General features: G+C 38.2%; 2 protein-coding genes across 2 annotated transcripts in view; both read left to right on the top strand.

Annotated features, from left to right (window-relative positions):
* rph3aa (rabphilin 3A homolog (mouse), a) overlaps nt 1-7,647 on the top strand; it is a 41,206-nt gene extending 33,559 nt beyond the window's left edge. The window contains exons 11-16 of the mRNA XM_044333481.1: nt 3-129; nt 2,233-2,286; nt 3,450-3,601; nt 4,627-4,708; nt 4,822-4,918; nt 6,569-7,647. Coding sequence (XP_044189416.1) covers nt 3-129; nt 2,233-2,286; nt 3,450-3,601; nt 4,627-4,708; nt 4,822-4,918; nt 6,569-6,702 — 646 coding nt within the window. The 3' untranslated portion in view covers nt 6,703-7,647. The remainder of the gene's footprint in view (nt 1-2; nt 130-2,232; nt 2,287-3,449; nt 3,602-4,626; nt 4,709-4,821; nt 4,919-6,568) is intronic.
* Nucleotides 7,648-10,769: 3,122 nt separating this feature from the next.
* pla2g3 (phospholipase A2 group III) lies at nt 10,770-19,271 on the top strand. The gene is made up of 7 exons (XM_044333493.1): nt 10,770-12,203; nt 13,697-13,829; nt 13,937-14,071; nt 15,277-15,641; nt 15,998-16,127; nt 16,617-16,727; nt 18,347-19,271. The coding sequence occupies exons 1-7, from the start codon at nt 11,669-11,671 to the stop codon at nt 18,594-18,596; spliced, it is 1,659 nt and encodes a 552-aa protein (XP_044189428.1). The 5' UTR covers nt 10,770-11,668; the 3' UTR covers nt 18,597-19,271.
* Nucleotides 19,272-20,960: the final 1,689 nt, after the last annotated feature.

The following is a 20,960-nucleotide window of genomic DNA, read 5'->3' as shown; positions in this document are numbered from 1 at the left end:
AGGCTTTCAGTGAGCGACGAGGACAAGTTTGGACACAATGAGTTCATAGGAGAGACACGAGTGGCCCTGAAGAAACTGAAGTTCGACCAGAAGAAGAACTTCAGTGTTTGTTTAGAGAGAGTGATCCCGGTAAGCATGAAGACAACACTGACATCTTATACAGTGGGGTCTAAAAGTCTGAGACCACATTGAAAATCTCTAATATTTTCACATAAACATCTGGAAATAATCATTAAGTTTGAGGATTCGGAAACGTTTAAAAACACAAGAAGTTATGACATGTAAAATGAAGAAGAAACATTTAAGATTCTGCACTATTTAAGCAAATTTGAGGCATCAACCAACTTAACTCCTATGTAGAAAAGGTCAGATTTCCTTGAGTTGTATCTCTTCCATTGAATCATGTGTTCAGATGACACTCAGGAGGATTTGATCTACTCATCAAAGGCTCGTGCATGTAACTCAACTTGCAGCCAGTATTCGCCTGTTATAAATTCGGCTGTGCCTCAAGTTTCCAGCAGATCATTGCTTACTAAGTAGCTCTGTGAGAGTGGGAAACATGGCATCAGAACTAAGTGAAAGTGTCAGAAGTCAACTTGTTATTCTAAGCAAAGATGAGCTTTCTCGGCATCAAATCATGACTAGACTAAAGGTTTCTAAGGGGGGCGGCGGTGCACGGAGCTCCAAAACACTTTGCAGAAAGTGGATTCGTTTCCAAAACACAATCAGGCAGACCAAAAAGCGACAACACCATCAGAAGATCAATACATGAAGCTTAGTTCCCTGAGAGATAGTAGAGCAACTTAGTCACAGATAAAGAATTTGCTAAATAAAGAATGAAAGACTCAAATCAGCAAAAGTACCATCAAAACAAAGTTTTGTTGTAGTGTCTCAGAGGACGAGTAGCAGTTTCTAAACCACTTCTCAGGAGGGGAAACAAGGCTAAGAAATAACAGCATTTCACAGTGGATGACTGGGGAAAAAAAGTCCTATTTACTAATGAATCCAAGTTTTAGATGTATGGCAGTAACAGAAGGGTGTATGTAAGGAGACGAACAGGAGAGATAATGAAACTGCAGTGTATCAAACCCACAGTGAAACATGGTGGTGGGAATATTCTGCTTACTCTGGAGTTGGACATCCTTCTGGCTGTTCCAAAGTCGAGGCTTAAATCTAAAGGTGACCGTAGCTTTTTCCATCACAGCCCCTCAACTTTGGAACGACCTGCCTGAGGAGATAAGGCTCTGCAGAATCAGTGACTACTTTTAAATCACTTCTTAAGACCCATTTTTACAGACTTGCTTTTATGTAATGTTGTCTTTAGATCATCTTTCTATTAAACTTTTTTTTAAACGTTTCATCTTTCTTTTAAACTTTTTATCATCTCTTTATTGTCTTTCTTTGCCTTTGGCCGCCATCTTTTTAAGGTCAGATCTGTTATTGTTTTCTGTTTCATGTGTTTGCTTTGCATTGTACTGCTTTTTGCTTTGTCTGTCAAAGCACCTTGTAAACTTTGTTTTTAAAAGGTGCTATATAAATAAAGTTATTATTATTATGAATTGACTCCGCTATGTCCGAGGAGAAGTACGACTCCATTCTTCAGAGACGTGCTGGACCCTCTGGTTTGCATCTTTGTGGAGAAGGATTCACACTGCAGCAGGATAATGACTCCAAACACACCTCAAAGCTTTGCAAGAACTACTTGAAGACCAAAGAAGACGTGAAGTCCTCCACAGTCACCTGACCTCAACCTATTGAACATTTAATTTGGACATCTGAAGACTGAGAAAGAAGAAGCTCTTTGGAACATTGTCACATCATGCTGGGATAACGTGGGTCATCAAGTTTTGCACAAACTTTGGAGTCCACTCCAGCTCAAGTGCATGTTGTCATTAAAGCAAAAGGTGGACAAATACTAAGATATTCTGAAATTCATGGACATTTTTCAAAGATTCAGCTTTTCACTCAAATTGTTAAGTTGATATTATCATTTGTAATTAGTATTACATTTAAAACAAATGCAAAATATAAGTATCTTGACTAGTGGTCTCAGATTTTTGGCCCAACACTATGGTTCAACCTACAGTGACTGATTGTTTGGCCACTTGGTGGCAACAGAAACAAGTTGTGAACATATCATCACCTTTTAAGTTGATATGTTGAACTTATTTCCATATCCAGCAGTTACTGATTTATCATCATTATCATATATCTTGTTTTCTGTCTTTGCAGGTGAAGAAGGCCGTAGGAGGTCCGGCCCGTGGCATGGCTCTGTACGAGGATGATGTAAGACCTTCAGATACTGTAGATCTCATGTTTTCTGCTGTATACATGGCAATTCAAAGATGTAAACTTAGAATGAATATAATAAAAAATGTAGAATTGTAAAGGTAGAGCAACAAATCACAACTTGTAAGGCTGGTGATATTATATATTTTCCTTATTGTGAACAAATCTCATGAAAAGACCAAAACCAACAATTAATTAATCTACTAACAAGTTTGTTTTTTTTTGTTTGTGCATCCAAAGCCTGATAGATCTTATTCCTCTGTGTCACAGAGCTACAATCCGATACTGACCTTATTAAGTGGATCCGATGTCAGCCAGACGTTATCGATCCACATTAAATTTCTCTATCAGTGTCATTATAAAGCTCACTGTTTCCGCTATCAGTTACATTCATTCAGTCATGGTGTACTGCAGGCTGAGTATTTAGCACCGCAGCAGTCCTCATGTTACATAAAAATGATTAAAATGCCACATTTTGAGTTATACAGATATTAAGTTTAGGAAAAAGGAAAAAGAGATCACCAATATCGGATCGGTACTGATCAGGAAAGAAAAAGTCAGATTGGTGCATCTCTACATAGACATCCATTGTTGTCCAAAAACTATTAAAAACATATCAGTGAGCCACATTGCTGCACTGGGTGACATGTTCCTTCACCACCATGAACACACATACTGTCCTGCTGCCACAAATACTCACTAGAACACCAAATTCATCCGCTGCTTAAAATAGACCCCAACAAAACCATATATTTGTGAGCCATGTTTAAAGATTTGTGCATTCAGTAGGAGTAAATGCAAAAGTTTAAAGTGAATGGAGATAATCCTGTTGCATAATATGCTTGTAGATAATTTTGCACTTAAGCAAGTACATTATCCTCCATTAGTAGATATTATGATAATCACAGTTTAATGCCTCCAGATATGTGCGCAGGGCAAAGGAGCATTAAGATCAGTGAAATGAATATTGTTACTTTGTGAGCATGTGTGGTATGTTTTTTAATGCTTTTCTTAACCGACATTTTGTGCATTTTTGTTTTTATTCCCACTTTTTTGTGTGTTTGTGTGTATTCTGTTGGTTTGATGCTTTGTTCTAAATGTTATCCTTGTGAAGCGCTTGTGTTGAAAAGAAATAAACCTTCGCTTACTCGTGTATGCAGCTGAACGAAGGTGAGGATTCAGAGGAGAGGGGTCGTATCCTGGTTTCGCTGATGTACAGCAGTCAGCAGGGTCGTCTGATAGTGGGCGTGGTCCGCTGTGCTCATCTGGCCGCCATGGACTCCAACGGATACTCTGACCCATTTGTCAAAGTGTATGTACTGTACTCGCCAGATTATGGCTAAAGGAATAGTATGAATATGCTTATTTCCTTTCTTGCAGAGAGTTAGATGAGAAGATCTTGTAGGGGAAAGAAACTAAGTACATTTACTCAAATACTGTACTTACAATTTTGACGTACTTGTACTTTACTCGAGTATTTCCATTTGATGCTACTTTATACTTCCACTCCGCTACATTTCAGAAGGAAATATTATACTACTCCACTGTAAATTTACTTCACAGCTTCTGCTACTACTAAAGCTACTTTACAGATCCATAGTATATCAACAGTATAAGTTTTTATAACCTAAACCATATTAAAAAGCTGCAGTGAGTCAGTATTAATGTTCCAATTATGACCTGTATATTTATATGGTAAAAATAACCCGCTAAATGAGGACATTTTGCATAATGAGTACTTTTACTTTTGATAATTTAAGTACATTTTGCTGCTAATACTTACAGTATGTACTTTCACTCAAGTAAGATTCTGAATGCAGGACTTTTACCTGTAATGGAGTTTGTTTGTTTTTTCATTGTGGAGTTGCTACTTTTACTTAAAGAACCAGTGTGTCAGATTTAGGAGGTTCTATTGGCAGAAATGGAATATAACATTCATAAGTATTCATAAGTATGTTTTAATTAGTGTATAATCACCTGAAAATAAGAACTGTTGTGTTTTCGGTACCTTAGAATGAGTCCTCTTCTCAGCCCAGAATGGACAAACCAAACACTTGGAAGGGGAGGGGACGGGCATTCAGTTTGTTGCAATCTGCAACCTCACCACTAGATGCCACTAAACCCTACACACTGGTCCTTTAAATAAAAGATCTGAGTACGTCTTTCACCACTGAGAAGATTGATAAGACTCTCTCAAGATTGGTATCAATCTTGTCATCTATCTCTGAGTAAGAAAGCGAATAAACATTTTTCCCAAAATGTCAAACTACTCCTTTAAATATTCAGACATTCCTGAGGTGCAGTTATTTTATCCTTCTTTGCTCTTTTGTGGTGTAGATGTCTGAAGCCAGATATGGGAAAGAAAGGAAAAAACAAGACACAGATAAAAAAGAAGACCCTCAATCCAGAGTTTAATGAGGTCGGTCTGTTTCTATTTCTGTTCGCACACACTTCGTCATCCTGTGCTCTTAGATCTTAGTCATGGATTTCACAATAAACTCGGTTATTTCTTGTGTCATCATTGTATTTCAGGAGTTCAGTTATGAAATAAAACACGCAGAACTGGCCAAGAAAACTCTCGACATCTCTGTCTGGGACTATGACATGGGAAAATCCAATGATTTCATTGGTAAGTTAACCAATGCTCATCTGCAATTGCATTTCTCCATCCATCTATCCATCCATCCATCCATCCATCCATCCATCCATCCTTCTATACATCCATCCATCCATCATCCATCTATCCATCCTTCACTCCATCCATCCAACCATCCATCCATCCATCCATCCATCCAATTTATCTTTTTTAGCCATGCTAGCAGCATGTCTTTAGAGATGGAAATGTCTGTCAGTCAGTCGATACACCATGTTGGTCCAGACTGAAATATCTCAACAACCTGGTAAGACTTCAGCCTTGGTGACATTATTTTTAGGATTACTTGTACTCATTCTGACTCTTTTTTTGTTGTAAAATGTAAAGATTTAAATGAGACCAGTGTTATGACTGTAATCAAAAGGGTTGAAGAACAGTACCCTTCTTATTTTCGGGGTTATGCACAAAAATGAGATGCCTAGTAAGAGATTAACAGATTACCACAGACATTCATGGTCCCCAGATGATGGATCCAGTAAACTTTGGTGATCCCTGACTGTTCTTATAGTGCCAACATGATATTGAAATTTTTGGTTCATAGTGAAATACCATTGGACGGATTGCCATATAATTCGGTCCACACATTCATATTCCCATCATCCCATTACAACACACATATATATTCCCATCATCCCATTACAACACACATATATATTCCCATCATCCAATTACAACACACATATATATTCCCATCATCCAATTACAACACACATATATATTCCCATCATCCAATTACAACACATCCTGGGGGGATTTGAATGTGTTGTAATAATTTCGTTCATCATCATTAAGTCATTATTTGTTCCAAATACCTGCTAAACTAATGACATTCCCTTCAGCTTCAGCTGTACTTTGTGTTTAGGACTGATTAGCACATGTTAGCATGCTAACATGCTAAACTAAGATGGTAAACATGGTTGTTGTTGGGCCCCTGTTGACGACCACTGCACATACTAGTACTCTACAGCTGAAATGATTAAATGATTAATTGATTGGTCCAATGATTCATCATTTAAGTACTCAAATGTGAATATTTGCTAGTTTTCCATGACAGTCAGTCAGACTAAACAAGTCATCAGAATATGTTTCTCTATTTTCTGACATGTTATACACTGAACAATCAATCAATTAAATTAAAGAAAATAACTGTCAGACCTATTGATAATGAAAATAATAGTTGGTTGCAGCCTTGCAGTACTCCTATGATGGAATAATATGACTTGTTCCTCAGTTTTCTGTGTGCAGTTTGATAAAACACAACTTTACAACAAATGAGCTCAATATAAACTAAAACTCTTTGAACTAGATTTTGACAAAGAGTCTGTCTTCAAGACCAGGACCACAAGATGGAGGATGTCAGAGTTCATATTGTATTTCAGTGGTGCAGTTTTCTGATTGATTAATCAAATTATATAGACCCATATTACATGAAGTAAACCTGAAGATTCCTGAGTTGTTCCCGGTTTTTAATTCAGCCTTTCAAACATCAGCATGTTAGCATTATAATTGTAAACTAGTTAGTATATTAGCTGTGATAATTACATCCTCACAGAGCTGCTAATGTGTCTGCACTCTCTTGTTTAGTCTTGTTTACATATTAACGCTTACTTTTCTCTCTGCCTTCAGGAGGATGTCAGCTCGGCATCCAGGCTAAAGGAGAGAGTCTGAAGCACTGGTACGAATGCCTCAAGAACAAAGACAAGAAGATTGAGCGCTGGCATGTTCTGCTAAACGACAACACCGTCCAGTTTGAAGATTAAAACATCTTCCCCTCGTCTATGTATTTTCTTTCTCTCTCTCTCTCTCCCTGTAGAATATTGTCTTCCAGTGAGCACGGGTGGACAGATATTATTATCCTCTTGCTTTTATGTGGTGCAATGTGCAAGCTGCATTCACAATAGTTTTCAACTGACCAACATGGATGTTGAGACTCTTTGTTAAGAGGAGTGACCACTAAGCAAAACCAGGACGCTGTCACTGTCATCATATCATAATCTGTATCATATAATAAATTTACCTTATCTGACAGGCGGTAATGATTGAGTAGAGTAATTATCATACTTTATGGAGAAGATAAGCCGTTGTTATCATCATCATCACTACATTATGTTGTAATGAAGTGCACCTCCGTGTTCAGACCCAACCGAGGGAATTCCCGGTTTTCCGTCTCTGACCTGTTACCCCCGCCTTGAATCTGTGCTCTGGTGATATGAGATCACATCCTGCGTAATTAGCTGATCTACCGTATGTGACCTCGTTGTTGGAGTGCTTGCATCAAAACATTCACTTTGCTTGTGTTATTGTGCATAATTATCATGCATATGTTAATGAATAAACGGGGGAAGATTACAGATGTTTTGTAGCTTAAATAATGTGAACTCTTGGCTGCAGGTGACACGTCGGTCTCGCCATCACCGCCTTCTACTCCTGTGCATGCATGAGCTCTCTTGTCTGCCTTCTGGAGAAATGTAAAACCCCTAAAAATGCTTCTGCATGAAACTCTATTAATAAGAACAAATGAAAGTATGCAAAGTATTCCAGAAAGACTTGTGAAACTGAGGAAATTCTAACGCCAGGTTATCAGATCTGCACTCATGTTTCCGGCTACATGATCAACATTGTGCTCTCTGTGTTCTTATTGATGCATGTCTTAACTCAAGATGTCGCATACACGTGACTAATAAATAAAGACATCATGGAACTTCTTTTGCTCTTTTCCTTGCTTGATATATGTTGTGACATGGCAGAAAACTTTGTCTGAATCAGGCGAGGTTTAAACCAATCAGCTCAGACAGACACGCAGCGGAGAATTTTGTGAACTTTGACTTCTCTTGATAATACTTGTCTTCTGTCCAAGTGGGTAAAAGTTTATGGACTTGTTACACTCTCACAAGTCTTTCCTGGGATATAAACTGACACATAATCTACCTTTCTGTGCAGCAGCAGAGAGATCCTATTTTAAGATAAATCTAAAGACAGAAACCCAAACATTTACATTTGACAAGCTGGCCGATCAATACATGATCTGACCTGCACACGAGGCCAACATATAGAAGGACAGACAACCAAATAATCAATGTGTAGAATTCTGCAATATGTAGTAGTTTAGACTTATATCTGCACCTCATTTAGTTAGATAATAGACAAGAAATATAATTAATCATTTACTGACTTTACTGTTAGCATGAAGTTTACTTAAAATATTAAAATAGTAGTAAAAATAGTGCCTTATTTTGACCATCAAAGTAAAAAAAAAAAATGAAAAAAATGAAAATCTAGTAACTGGTTGTAAAGTGTTGTTACACTCAGGAAGCAAGTGGGCGTCTTGATAAATGTGAGTGGTCATCATTTGTCAAATCTGTCTTAAAACAACAGTCAGGAGCCCAAATGAACAGTGAAACATGTTTTTCTTGCTGTAATCATTCCTCCTGTTCATACTGACCATTAGAAGATTCCTTCATAATGCACTTACAATGGAAGTGATGGGGAACAAAATCCACAGTCCTCCTTCTGTGCAAAAATGTTATGAAGCTAATATGAAGCTTCAGCGTCCAAATGAGTCAAATCAAGTAGATATCTTTCATTGTTACAGTCTTTTTAGTGCCAAAGTCCCTCTTTTTGTTACTATACTTCCACCGCAGCTCAACAGGGAAACACTGTCCGAGGAAACACAAAGAGGGAATTTGATGCTAAAAAGACTGTAAATGTGTCAGATATCCACTTGATATGACTAACTCAGACTGCTGAAGCCTCATATAAGCTTCACATCAACTTTTAAATGACTGTGTGGACACACTGTGGATTTTGGCCTCCATCACTTACATTGAAAGCACATTTGAAGGATCTTTTAATATCCAGTATGAACAGGAGGAATGATTACAGCGAGGAAAACCTCTTTCACTGTTCATATGGACACCTGACTGTTGTTTTAAGACACATTTGAAAAAAGAAATTGATTGATTCTCTTGTTAAATTATTTCACCTCTTCAGATATCTAAAAATCCTTCAAATTAAACAGTCCGAGCAGGGAAATTTGCTCCTTGGTTGAACTGCATGTGGACAACAACTCATCCCCACACTAAGGCAAGTAGACAGTGTTTCATTTTAAGCAGTCATGACATAAAGAAGTTGGGAACAAAGGACAAAATCTTCACGGTGTCAGCTACCTGCATTTATATGATGTCTCCATGCCGCTCCGCAGTAGTCGTATTTAGTCGTAAGACAACTTTTGAAATGTCACAAGAAAGAAAAACAGAGAAAATGCAATAGGTGCGTTTCCATCAACTGGTTTGGAGCAAACAAACAAGGCTAAACAAACCGTAGTTTCATTAGAGGAGAATGTTTATTTCTTGTAAAGTCTGTCATTCAGCCTTCAGAGGGTCACTAGATGGAGCTGACGGCTCGGGAGAGTCTGGACAGGACTCTAAAATAATAAAGTGACTGGGTAACGAGTAGAGACCAGTATATATATATAAAAAGCAAGTTCCAGCTCGGAACAGGATGTTCATTGTTTCTTCTTCAGCCACGTTATTACAGTATTTGTTGGTAAAAAGCAAGTATATTAATGTCCTCAGTGGAGAAGCATCTCTCTGAAGAAACATGACCATAACATTACTTTATTATCATAAATATATTTTTTCCCTTTTATAGTTTACATCACAAAAACTGTTTGCATAATCTTTTAAAAATATACTGTATATTAGGGACTGTATGAATTATCAGGATGGTGAGGAGGGTTGAATTGTTTTCTGTGAACTCTTTAGTCGACTTAGAAAAACATCAATTTTTTTTTGTTTTTTTTTACATTTTGTCATTTGGCAGATTCTTTTATCCAAAGTGACTAACCAGTGAGGCAAAATCAAGCGTCAGAGGACAGTGACTCAGCAGTGGGACAAACTCTTCCTGACCAGGTCAAAGTGCAATGTGAAAGAGCGCTAGACAGAAGTTGCTCTTCTTCTTTTTTAAAAAAAAAATATTATTAAAATAAGAATAACAGGAAGTAGACGAGTGCATAAGAAATACTACAAACAACAAGAAAGTAGTGCAACAATCAACAAAGATTAAAGAGTTGAGTTTTCAGGTGTTTCCTGAACGCACCAGGAGAGTCTGCAGACTGAATGGAGCTGGCAGCTCATTCAACCATCACACAACCACCAACGACAAAACCCACAACATCTCAAAAAAATACTCGTTTATCAAGATATTAACATCTGTATCTTATGTGATAGTAAACTTGGACTGTCAGAGAAAATAAGCATCTTTTAAAGATGTCGAGCTTTAGGAAACAAATTGGACGTTATAGACAAACAGTGTGTAGAATTTAGTGGCATCTACTGAAACAGACTCTATATTATTCATAATATTCATAAGTATGTTTTAATTAGTGTATAATCACCTGAAAATAAGAATCATTGTGTTTTTGTTACCTTAGAATGAACTCTTTATATCTATAGAGGGAGCGGGTCCTCTTACACGGAGTCTGCCATGTTTCTACAGTAGCCCAGAATGGCCAAACCAAATACTGGATCTAGAGAGGGTCTTTCACGTTTCACCAACATCGTAGGTTCGAAGGTTGCATGAGAAGACTTTTTGTTTTACACATCTTCTCTTTAACATATTGACAGTTATACTTTATGCAGTTTCTGTTTATATTTAGTTTTACTCCCCAAAAACCCCATTTAGTGTATCCTTGAGGTCTAGAGCTGAATGTTTTGAACTTTTTGAAACCTTTATTTTTTACATCCATGTTTGCTTGCAACAAGTTCTCCAAATTAGATGAATATCTATTTGGTCCAACTTCCCCACAACAATACATCCACCCTCCAAAAAACATGTCGCAATAATATTTGTATATCAGTTTATATCAGTTTATATTGTACAGAAGTCCTCTGCAAGCGGGACAAAGTGCAGCTTTATCAAATCAATCATGAGATTGCCACTTCATGGCACCTTTCATACAGGTTTACTGGAATTCAAAGTGCTTTACAGATGACTGACAAGCTCATAATAAGACAGAACAAACCCTTGAGATTAATGCACACGGACAAGATAATCAATAGAATAGATTAAAATGAAATGAAATAAAAACTAGATAAAACATAAAGAACAATGACAAATATTCTAATCAAAAGCTTAAAGAGTTTAATGATATCAACGCTTTCAGCTGCATGAACCACAGTGCATGTGCAAGTGGTCTTTTTGGTCAATCAATCAATATAGATTGATTAATTTGTCACATTTAATTGAAGTGTGTATTTAGCTTGTGTTTATTGGGGGCTATGAAATGACAGAAAGTGGCAACATCAGTCACTTATCGATATATAAGTCACATTTGCAGATTGATAAACCTATTTGTGTCTGTGTGGTTGTGTGTGTTAATCAATATGTCATGGTCACTGCCACTGTGTGTGTGTGTGTGTGTGTGTGTGTGTGTGTGTGTGTGTGTGTGTGTGTGTGAGTCACAGATAGAGGGAGTGATGTTTGACTACACTGACAGGTCACATGATTCAGACTGATCTGGATGTTGCTTTTATTGTAAACACCCCCCGCGTGCCTCCTCCCCCCCTCCTCCCCCCTTGTCCCCCCTCCTCCTCTCTCATTTAAAAACCAACGTGGAGTCTGTTAATCTGTCATAAAGTCCTCAGTGAGTGAAGCAATAATTAGTTTAACATCAAACAGCCTCTCAGCCTGTTTCATTCAGCCGCTCTGCTCCGTCGACGCGCCACCATGACGCGCATCGCTCCTCTTCTCGCTGTCATTTTAACATCATCACTCCTGAGCTGCACCGCTGCACAAACCTCGATCCTCTGCGCTTGGAATAAAGTTACATCCAACCAAGAAGCGCATTACACTTTTCTCCGGCAGGCCGCTTCATCCCTGCGCCTCTATCACAGCGTCTGGTCCGGGGAGCGCACTCATCTGCTCGGCTGCTCCTGGAGCGACGACGCAGCGTTGATCCAGAACTATTTGTCTCTGTGCCAGGAGCGCACGCAGGAGTTTTCAGATCATCCAGATGATGAACGTTTCTATTTGGACTCCGTGTTTTTTGAGGCAGAGGATGTGTGCGTCTCTCTGGATTCTCCGGAGCTCAACGAGCTCACTGAGCGCGCGGGGAAGAGGGAGGTGAGGAGCGTCGGGGGTCGTCAAGATCGACATGAAAGGTCAGAGGTCAAGAGCCATCAGCGTGTGAAGCGCGGTTTCATTGTGCCGGGGACTCTCTGGTGCGGATCTGGCAACAAAGCGCCATCATATGCAGATTTGGGTATGTTGGTGATTTATCTCACTATAATTTATGAACTTATAGATCAGTTTTCCCAACCTGTGAGAGGTCACCAGATATTTAAGAAAGGAAAAAAAGGATGCTGATTTGTCTCTGTCTTTTCTTAAAATTGTTGCCTGAATACTTTCACCTCTTCAGAAATAAAAAACCCACTCATATCCTGTGATTAGGAGTCAGGAGCCTGATAACTCATTTTAAATGTGCCAAAAATTATCATGCAAACGCAGTAAATAATGTCATATTATACAAGTAATTCCACATAATTTTCATATCATATAAACAAAAAGTCATATGACAGTAAACACTAAGGTGCATTTGACGACATATGAATATTGCACTTCCATAAAAAAAAAGCAGATTTTTTAAAGATTAGTCATAATTCGAGAAGACATTTTCCCTCTATATGGGTCAAACTCAAAATCACTGGATCCTACATTTCCCATAATGCATCACACTAGCCTCATTAGACCTTGCCTGCAGGGTAAATGCCCTCATCTGTCAAACTCTACTACCCCAGTTTGTAAAGCGCACTTCCTGTTAAAAATCACACATTTTTACAGCTGATATTTACATTTTTTGTTGGCCCTGTTCACCTCTGACCTCAATTATATTTGTGTATATGTGTATTATTTGTGTGGGTATGCGTGTGTGTTTTATGGATAGTGCGTGTGTATTGTATATGTGTATCTGTATACTGTATATAAGTAGCCTGTGTGTGTGTGTGTGTTGTGTTATTTGTCTGGGTGGATCAGATTTGTTTTGGCCAACAAAAAGCATTATATGTATTACTTGTCTCATTTATAAAAAAGAAATTAAAATCACAATTCTGTCTCAAAGGGTTTTACAGCATGCAGCACCCTTTATGATAACAGAGCAACAAAAGACAGATGCCTCTTTCAGGACTGACAGATGTGCAGTAAATGTTGTATTTACATAGTAGACAGAAATATCATTAATAAAGTTTCCCCCTTTGCTCTGTGCATCTGATGACAAGTAAGAACTTAAAGGGGCATTCACTGGTGCACTTCCATGAAGTTGGAGGACTTGCAAGTCACAGATTTGAAAAAAAAAGGTCAAAGGTGATCACATCATCTACGTGCATGAGAGCATATTAATTCAAGGCCCCCCCCCTCCTCCTTAAAACATCGATCCATAGCGTTACGAGTGGTCCAAAACTCAACAGAGAACCTTTAAACCTGCATTAATCGATTCTTTTTTGTCCACTTGTACTCAGCAGAAACAAGTAGTGAACACAACACTGGCGTATCGGCACCTTTTAAGTTGATATGTTGAACTTTTTGGCAAACGGTTGCTTATTTCCACATCCAGCCGTTACCAAGCAACATTATCATTCATTGATAATGTTGCTCCAGATCAAACTGGAATGACTCTGACGTCAGTTTGAGATAATAATCCTGTAATTCATCCCTCCTCTGACTTACTCCTTTTCCCCCGTCTCGTTTAATCTCTTGCAGGAGTTTTTTCAGACACAGACAGCTGCTGCCGTGAACACGACCAGTGCAAAGACACCATCCTGTCCTTCGACTCCAAGTTCGGCGTCTTCAACAGCAACATCTTCACCATGTCGCACTGTGACTGTGACAACAAGTAGGGACTTCTTCATGAACTATCCAATAAATATCAACAGATTTATTATATGTGTTTTCTATGATGCCTTTTTTCTAACTGTTGAACCATGATGTTACATGTTAAAGGTTTCGCAATTGTCTAAAGGAGGCGAACGACAGGATATCTGACGTAGTGGGATATACCTTCTTTAACCTGCTGAAGATGCACTGCTTCGAGTTTTCCCACCAACTCCAGTGTGTACAGAGAAACTGGTTTGGAATGTGAGTAAAGGTTATCTAATAAGACTGTTGTGGATGTAGTTTTGTCATTTGAGCACAAATCAATAAAGAAAATTGTGAATTTACCAGTGATTTAGTGGATTCACTGGAAGTACAAACAATCATATTTTCTCATTGAACTCTTGTGGTATAAAGTCATGCAGATAGTTTTGCTTTATTTTAGAAATGTAAATGGCTTTTTAAAAAATTTTTGTTCTTACTTTTCAATTTTTTTTTGTTTTACATCTTTCTTGTGAAATACAGCATATTTTCATGACTTCAGGGCTCAAAAAATCCATCAAATGAAACAGTCTGAGAAACAAAAAATCATCTTTTGTTGAACTGCTGACACCTCGTGCCTGCACTGAGGTCATAACCTGTGATGAAGAAGGGGTCACACTGTTTCATTTTATGGGGTCACAAGCCAAAAAGGTTGTGAACCTTTGCTGTGACACCATCAGCAACTATTGGATGGATTGCCATGAAACTTGGTTCAGATATTCATGCCTCCCCCTCAGGATTGTGACCCCTTTACTTCTCATGTGGCGGCATCATAAGGACAGAATTTGTCCAATACTTTAATTTATGCCCAAATATCTGCAAAACTGACATTCCCATCAGCCTCAAATTTCCTTTAACTTCCAATAGAAGGAAGTTAGAAGCTATTTAGGGTAACTTGGGTGAACAAACCCTTTAAAAGTTTTGAAAACATGAACTCTGTTGAATTAATTGATATATATGTACAAGTAATATGCAAATTAAGATGTTAAAGGGATACTTTTTGGGAAATATGCATATTCACTCTCTTATAGCCAGCAGGCGATTAGCTTAGCTTAGCTTAGCATGAAGACTGGAAGCAGAGGTAAACAGCTAGCCAGCCTAGCTCAGTCCAAAGGTAAAATCCACTTACCAACACCTCTAAAACTCACTAATTAACATGTTATATCTTGTTTGTTTCATCTGTTCAAAAACACAAGTGTAAAAACAAGAATTTGCGATTTCATGGGAGGTTATGTGTGGGAATGTCCATTTCTTTTTGCTACCTTTGGGCAGAGCCAGGCTAGCTGTTTTCAGTTTTTAATGCTAAGCTAAGCTAACCAGCTGCTTGCTCTAGCTTCATAATGAAAGGACACATATCTTCTCATCTGACTCTCAGCAAGAAAGTGATGAAGCTTGTTAAACATTTCAACCTCTGTGGCTTCTTACAGGTGTAAAGAGACTCAAATGGCTCTATATGCTGTGGTGCATCCACCCACGCTCTACGAGTACACCACTCCAACCGACGCCAGCATGAACAGCACAAGCTCCATCATCAACACTACCACACCTGCAATAAGCCTGCAGAACAGCACGTCTGACCCACACCTGTTCTCCATCGCTGCCGCAGCATCCACCGTCCCCACACCTTCAACCAGCTCCCCGTCTACCTCCATCGCTCCTGTTACCAACGTTACCGCCTCCACAGACAATCACACATCAGAGGCACCTACAGGATCAACACCTGAGCATAGAGACGATCTGGGGAACACTTTACCCACCAAAACCCAAACTCTGCCTGAGCAGAATATCACAGGTATTTGATTAGAGCTGCAACGATTAGTCAATTGACAGATTACTAGTCGCCAACTATTTTGATAGTTGATTAATTGTCCAAATTCTCTGGTTCCAGCTTCTTAAATGTGAATATTTTCTGGTTTATTTAGTCTGCTTTGATAGTAAACTGAATATATTTGGCTTGTGGACTGTTGATCAGGACAAAACAACACATTTTAAGTTTGATCATAAACATTTTTCACCATTTTTTGACATTTTATAAACCCAATCTAGAAAATAATCAACAGATTAGTTGTCTCCCTCAAGTCTCCCTCATAGCAGATGGATTTTTCTACAGGAATAGTACTAAAAAGATGTTTTGCTTCCCCACTGCAGACAACCGGCTGTCATGTGGTATCTATAAGGATCTTGACGAGTGCAGGAACAAAATCCTTCCCCGGCAGGAGAGATACGGCCTCCACAACTCTGAGCCCAGGACGCTGTACCACTGCAACTGTACAACCAGGTAAATCGACAAAAAACACCAATTTCATTCTGCATTTTGATTGCATAAAACTTCATTATTAGAGACACTTGATCAAGATGCGTTTTAATGACGTCATGTATTGATTACACAATCTTCTTTAACCTCCGGAGTAAATATTTACAGTGCTATTTGCAGACCGTATACTGACAGTGTGATAATGGTGCATTCACCTTAAAATACGTGCATATCAGGTAAAAAAAAAAGGCAGACACGGTGTGGTGTTTCATAACACACAACTAGGCCATAAGCAGTAGACACACACACAGATTCAGAGTGACACTGTTACATAAGGTGAAAGAGTTCTGTGAATCTGCACAGAAGTCATTTCACGTCCTTGGATGTTATCATAATCTCACGTCTGCACACATGCTCTCTATCTGCTTCTCTTCTCGATTTGGCTCAACATCTGCATTTGTGTTTTTTTTTGGCATGGTTGTCGGTCTCTAACATGTTTGTCTGTCCATCTAGATTCTTTCAGACTTTGGCTAAACAGAGACAACTGACCGAAGTACAAACTCTTCTGCTGGGACACATCTCTCAATCCTGCTTCCTGACACAAGACTGCACAGCAGGCAACATGTTAGTATACAAACACAGACATAGATGCTTTCACGTGGTCTGGCATGGTCAGTAATGTTTTGCACACGTGTGTCCCTCGGCGTTACGGAGCTTTATAGTGAGTTTCAGCTCGTTGTTTATCTGTCCGGCTGCAACTTTACTGTTTTGGTTCACTCTCAGCGCTCTCATAGTGTCGTTTTGGGCCGCAGCAGGCAGCTGTTTTCAGAGAAAAAGCTGTAAAAAGCCGCTGTACATTACCTGCTCAGCACCAAACGGCAAACAGACACAGTTAGCTGTAGACTAGCTGGTGAACATAGTGGAGCATTTAGCAGCTAAAGAGCCAGATATTTCCCTCAGGAGTTGGTAGAGAGCAAAAACAGAGCTAAAAGAGAGTGAATATTGGACTTACATTCACCAGGTGGACAGAAACACGACTCCACATGAATGATGATGTTGCTCCATAACTGCTGGATGTGGAAATAAGCAACAACAAGAAATAAATGAGTCAGTTTCCTCACTGTAATCATTCCTCCTGTTCATACTGGATATTAAAAGATCCGTCAAATGTGCTTTCAGTGCAAGTGATGGAGGCCAAAATAAACAGTGTGTCCACACAGTCATTTAAAAGTAGATGATTAAGCTTATATGAGGCTTCATCAGTCTGAGTTAGTCATATCAAGTGGATATCTGACACATTTACAGTCTTTTTAGCATCAAATTCCCTCTTTGTGTTTCCTCAGACAGTGTTTCCATGCTGAGCTGCAGGTGGAAGTATAGTAACAAAAAGAGGAACTTTGGCACTAAAAAGACTGTAACGTTGAAAGATATCTACTTGATTTGACTCATTCGCTAATTAGCTTCAGATAAAGTTTTAAATACATTTTTGCACAGAAGGAGGACTGTGGATTTTGTCCCCCATCACTTCCATTGTAAGGTCATTATGAAGGGATCTTCTAATGGTCAGTATGAACAGGAGGAATGATTACAGCAAGAAAAACATGTTTCAATGTTCATTTGGGCTCCTGACTGTTGGTTTAAGACACACTTGAAAAATGTTGAACTCGTCCTTTACATGTAAACATGACATCATTAGATTATCAATACTGAAGCATCCGTGTATAAGCAGCATGTTTCTCTAATCTTTGTTTTTTTTTCATATTATCTTGGATAATTTTACCTCTTTGGGTCTCAAACGGTCATTTAAATGAATCCATGTGAGAAGCTTAGAGGGGAAATGTCTCTTTGATGAAAATGTGAATCACTTGTAGACATATGACATGTGACAAGAAGCTCCAACTAGACACTACTTATATGTAAGAGGTTACATGCCAAAAAGGTTGGAACCACTGGTTCAATCGTTAACAATTATGTTGTATTTTATAAGCTTATTATATGTTTTTTATGTAAAATCTTTACCTGAAAAGTGACCAGTAACTATAGTTGTCAAAATAAAAATAAAATTTACTTGACTTGACTTGAAAAAGAGCATCATTTCCCTTTGAAATATAGTAGAATAAAAGTATGAAGAGACATAAAATGGGAATAACAAGCACCACATTATTGAGTAAATGTACTTTGTTAATTTCCATTACTGCTGTACAGCATCACATAACGACCCCTGCCTCTTCTTTGCTCTGCAGCTGTACAGCAGTCTTGGTGAAAGCAGAGCTCCCTCAGCTGGACCAGAGCAGCGGTGCAGACGTGGAGGAGCAGCTCCATCTACAGGCAGTGAGACTGAAGGTCAGGAGACCAAACACAAGGAGAGCTAAAAGAAAAGACCGAGCCGTCAGACTACACAAACTGTGTCTCAGGATGGTCCGGCCCAAACTGAAGAAGAACAGAAAACAAGCTGCTCTTCAGCCAGCCGTAGGAGGAACGAGGCTCATCTGAATGTGTTGAATATGAAATAGATAAATAAGACATCATGAAATACATTATCAAAAACATATGTTATAAACTTGAACTTGTGAATCAACCCAATACATTTTTAAAATTCAGCTCATCTTGTTTCGAGTCTAATTCTAACAGGTTTAGGATGTTAAAAAGACAAAAGTTCAAATTTTAGAAAAAGGACATAAATAAATTAAAATGTCCTGCTAAAAACATTTATTGTGAAAAGATTCAGACTGAAATAACATTTTATAATAATGAGCTGAGTTTTAAAAGTTTGATGGATTATTTCCCAACTTCATATTTATATGATGTGTTTTTATCTGCATTTATTAACCTGGTTATTCATTTTATAATGTCTTATTTAATTATTTAATATTGAACTCTTCGGGTCTCAGTTACACATTGTAGTATTATGTATTTATATTGTCTACATCAGGCATGTAGTGGAACTCAATAGGTGTCAGTGTCTATGTTTTTTTCAAGGGAGATAAAGTAAGAAAACCTACAAACCATTTTCACAGCAGACATTTTGAAACATCAGGAACAGCACAGGTGTAACTAATAACATTAAACTAATAACATAAATAACGACGGCATTTCACTCAGGCCTTAAAGAGACAGGAGCTAAAACGGCCTGTTTCAGATAGAGGCTGAACTGAGGGGCTGCCTAAAGGGCCAATATAAGATAAATAAGGAGTTTTTAACTGTAAATCTTGCCAAAATATTCCAGTAGAGCCCAAGAATATAAATATAGACGTGTAAATGTGCACAATACGTCCCCTTTAAGCTATGAAGTGCCTATGTACAGCCTCATAGATGCATAAAGCACGGCTGTAGATTCTTGTTCTGCTGAGAGTCAAAATGTCTGCCATGAAAAAGGTCTATTGAGTTTGATATCGGTGGTTGTTTTCCCTGAGATGATGATAAGAAGGTGATAGTTTACCCACCTTTCTATGCACCACTCTATATACTTATCTCCACTGTCACTGTTATTGAGGTTTGTTGTATATATATTTGGATTGTACTGAATGAGCTGTAGACTGATGCAAATCCTGTTAGTACAGCAATGAAAAAGTACACACGAGAAAACATTTCTTTGTAAATATTTGTACATAAGAAACACATGATGAAATATTTGGTTTATGATGTGAGAAGTAAATGAATGACTGATTACATAGTCATAGAATAGTTGTATGTTCATTGGTCTTCTGACGACACTCTCAGTTTGGTAAATAAGCAAGAACCAGTAGCTGGGTAGTTTAGCTTAGCATACATACTGGAATAGGGGGAAACAGCTGGCTTGACTCTGTCTGAAGGTAACAAAATCCACCTGCAGTACCAGCACATTTAAAGCTGAATAATTACAACACAGAAGCTCCAGAAGTAGGAAAACTTCATTAAAAATACCGTTGACATTTGTAAATATGCTAATAACTAAAAATCCAGCCTTGAAACAGTCTTTCACAACAACATATGGCTCACTTCATATATTTAGATAAGGACGGGAGTTTTTCGGAAAAATCTAAAAAAGATCTTATGTTGTTTATTCAATATTTATGTTTTTAGTGGCCTTAAACGAACATCTTTCCCATAAGTCCTAGATGTTTGCAGGCTAAATGTTAAAGCTTGACAGAGAAGTGAACGCTACAAGTCTTTATACAGCACAGATTACAACTACAGAGGTGAAAAATGACTTTAGAAGACTTTAGAAGCATTGGGGAGTTTTATGGATATGGACAAAACCAAGTTACGGTGCATAGACAGTAAAAAAATAAATTGGACGTAGCCACCGAGCCTCAAGTTTGCCATTTTGACCATCGCCATCTTGGATTTTTGGAGCGAGAAATGATGAGAAGTGACCATATTTGGACGAGAAGGGTGGAGCTAACCCTAACGCTAGCTGCTAGCTTGGTTAGCACAGTGCGTTTACAGACTATGGTTAACTGTGATAATGCTAATGCTAATTTTCACTGGTGAAAAACTGGCTTAAAATCATTAAAACTCAATGTACTTACCAGAAAAACTGAACATCTGATTCTTTAGAAGGTCTTTTATCACAACCAAAAACTGAACAAGACTTTCTAGGCAACCAAAATGTTACAGTTAACTTTCATGAACTGAAAACACTGAAATAGCAACGGCTACAGTTATGCCTATACTCTGTGAATCTGGGGTTACGCCATGGCTATGTTACCTAACCAACGTTGTTGCCATGGTAGTGACTTGTCAATCACAACATAGCCATGCCCTACAGCATACACTGCTTTATCATCACATTTAAATTAAATGGGAGTATAATTTACAAAATTAACATCATGCTGTTTTGAAGAAGACTTGAAACTAGCGATTGAGACCATAAAC

This window comes from Thunnus albacares, chromosome 18 (genome assembly GCF_914725855.1).
Source record: "Thunnus albacares chromosome 18, fThuAlb1.1, whole genome shotgun sequence".
NCBI classification, from domain to species: domain Eukaryota; kingdom Metazoa; phylum Chordata; class Actinopteri; order Scombriformes; family Scombridae; genus Thunnus; species Thunnus albacares.
This window is presented reverse-complemented; position numbering and strand designations above follow the sequence as displayed.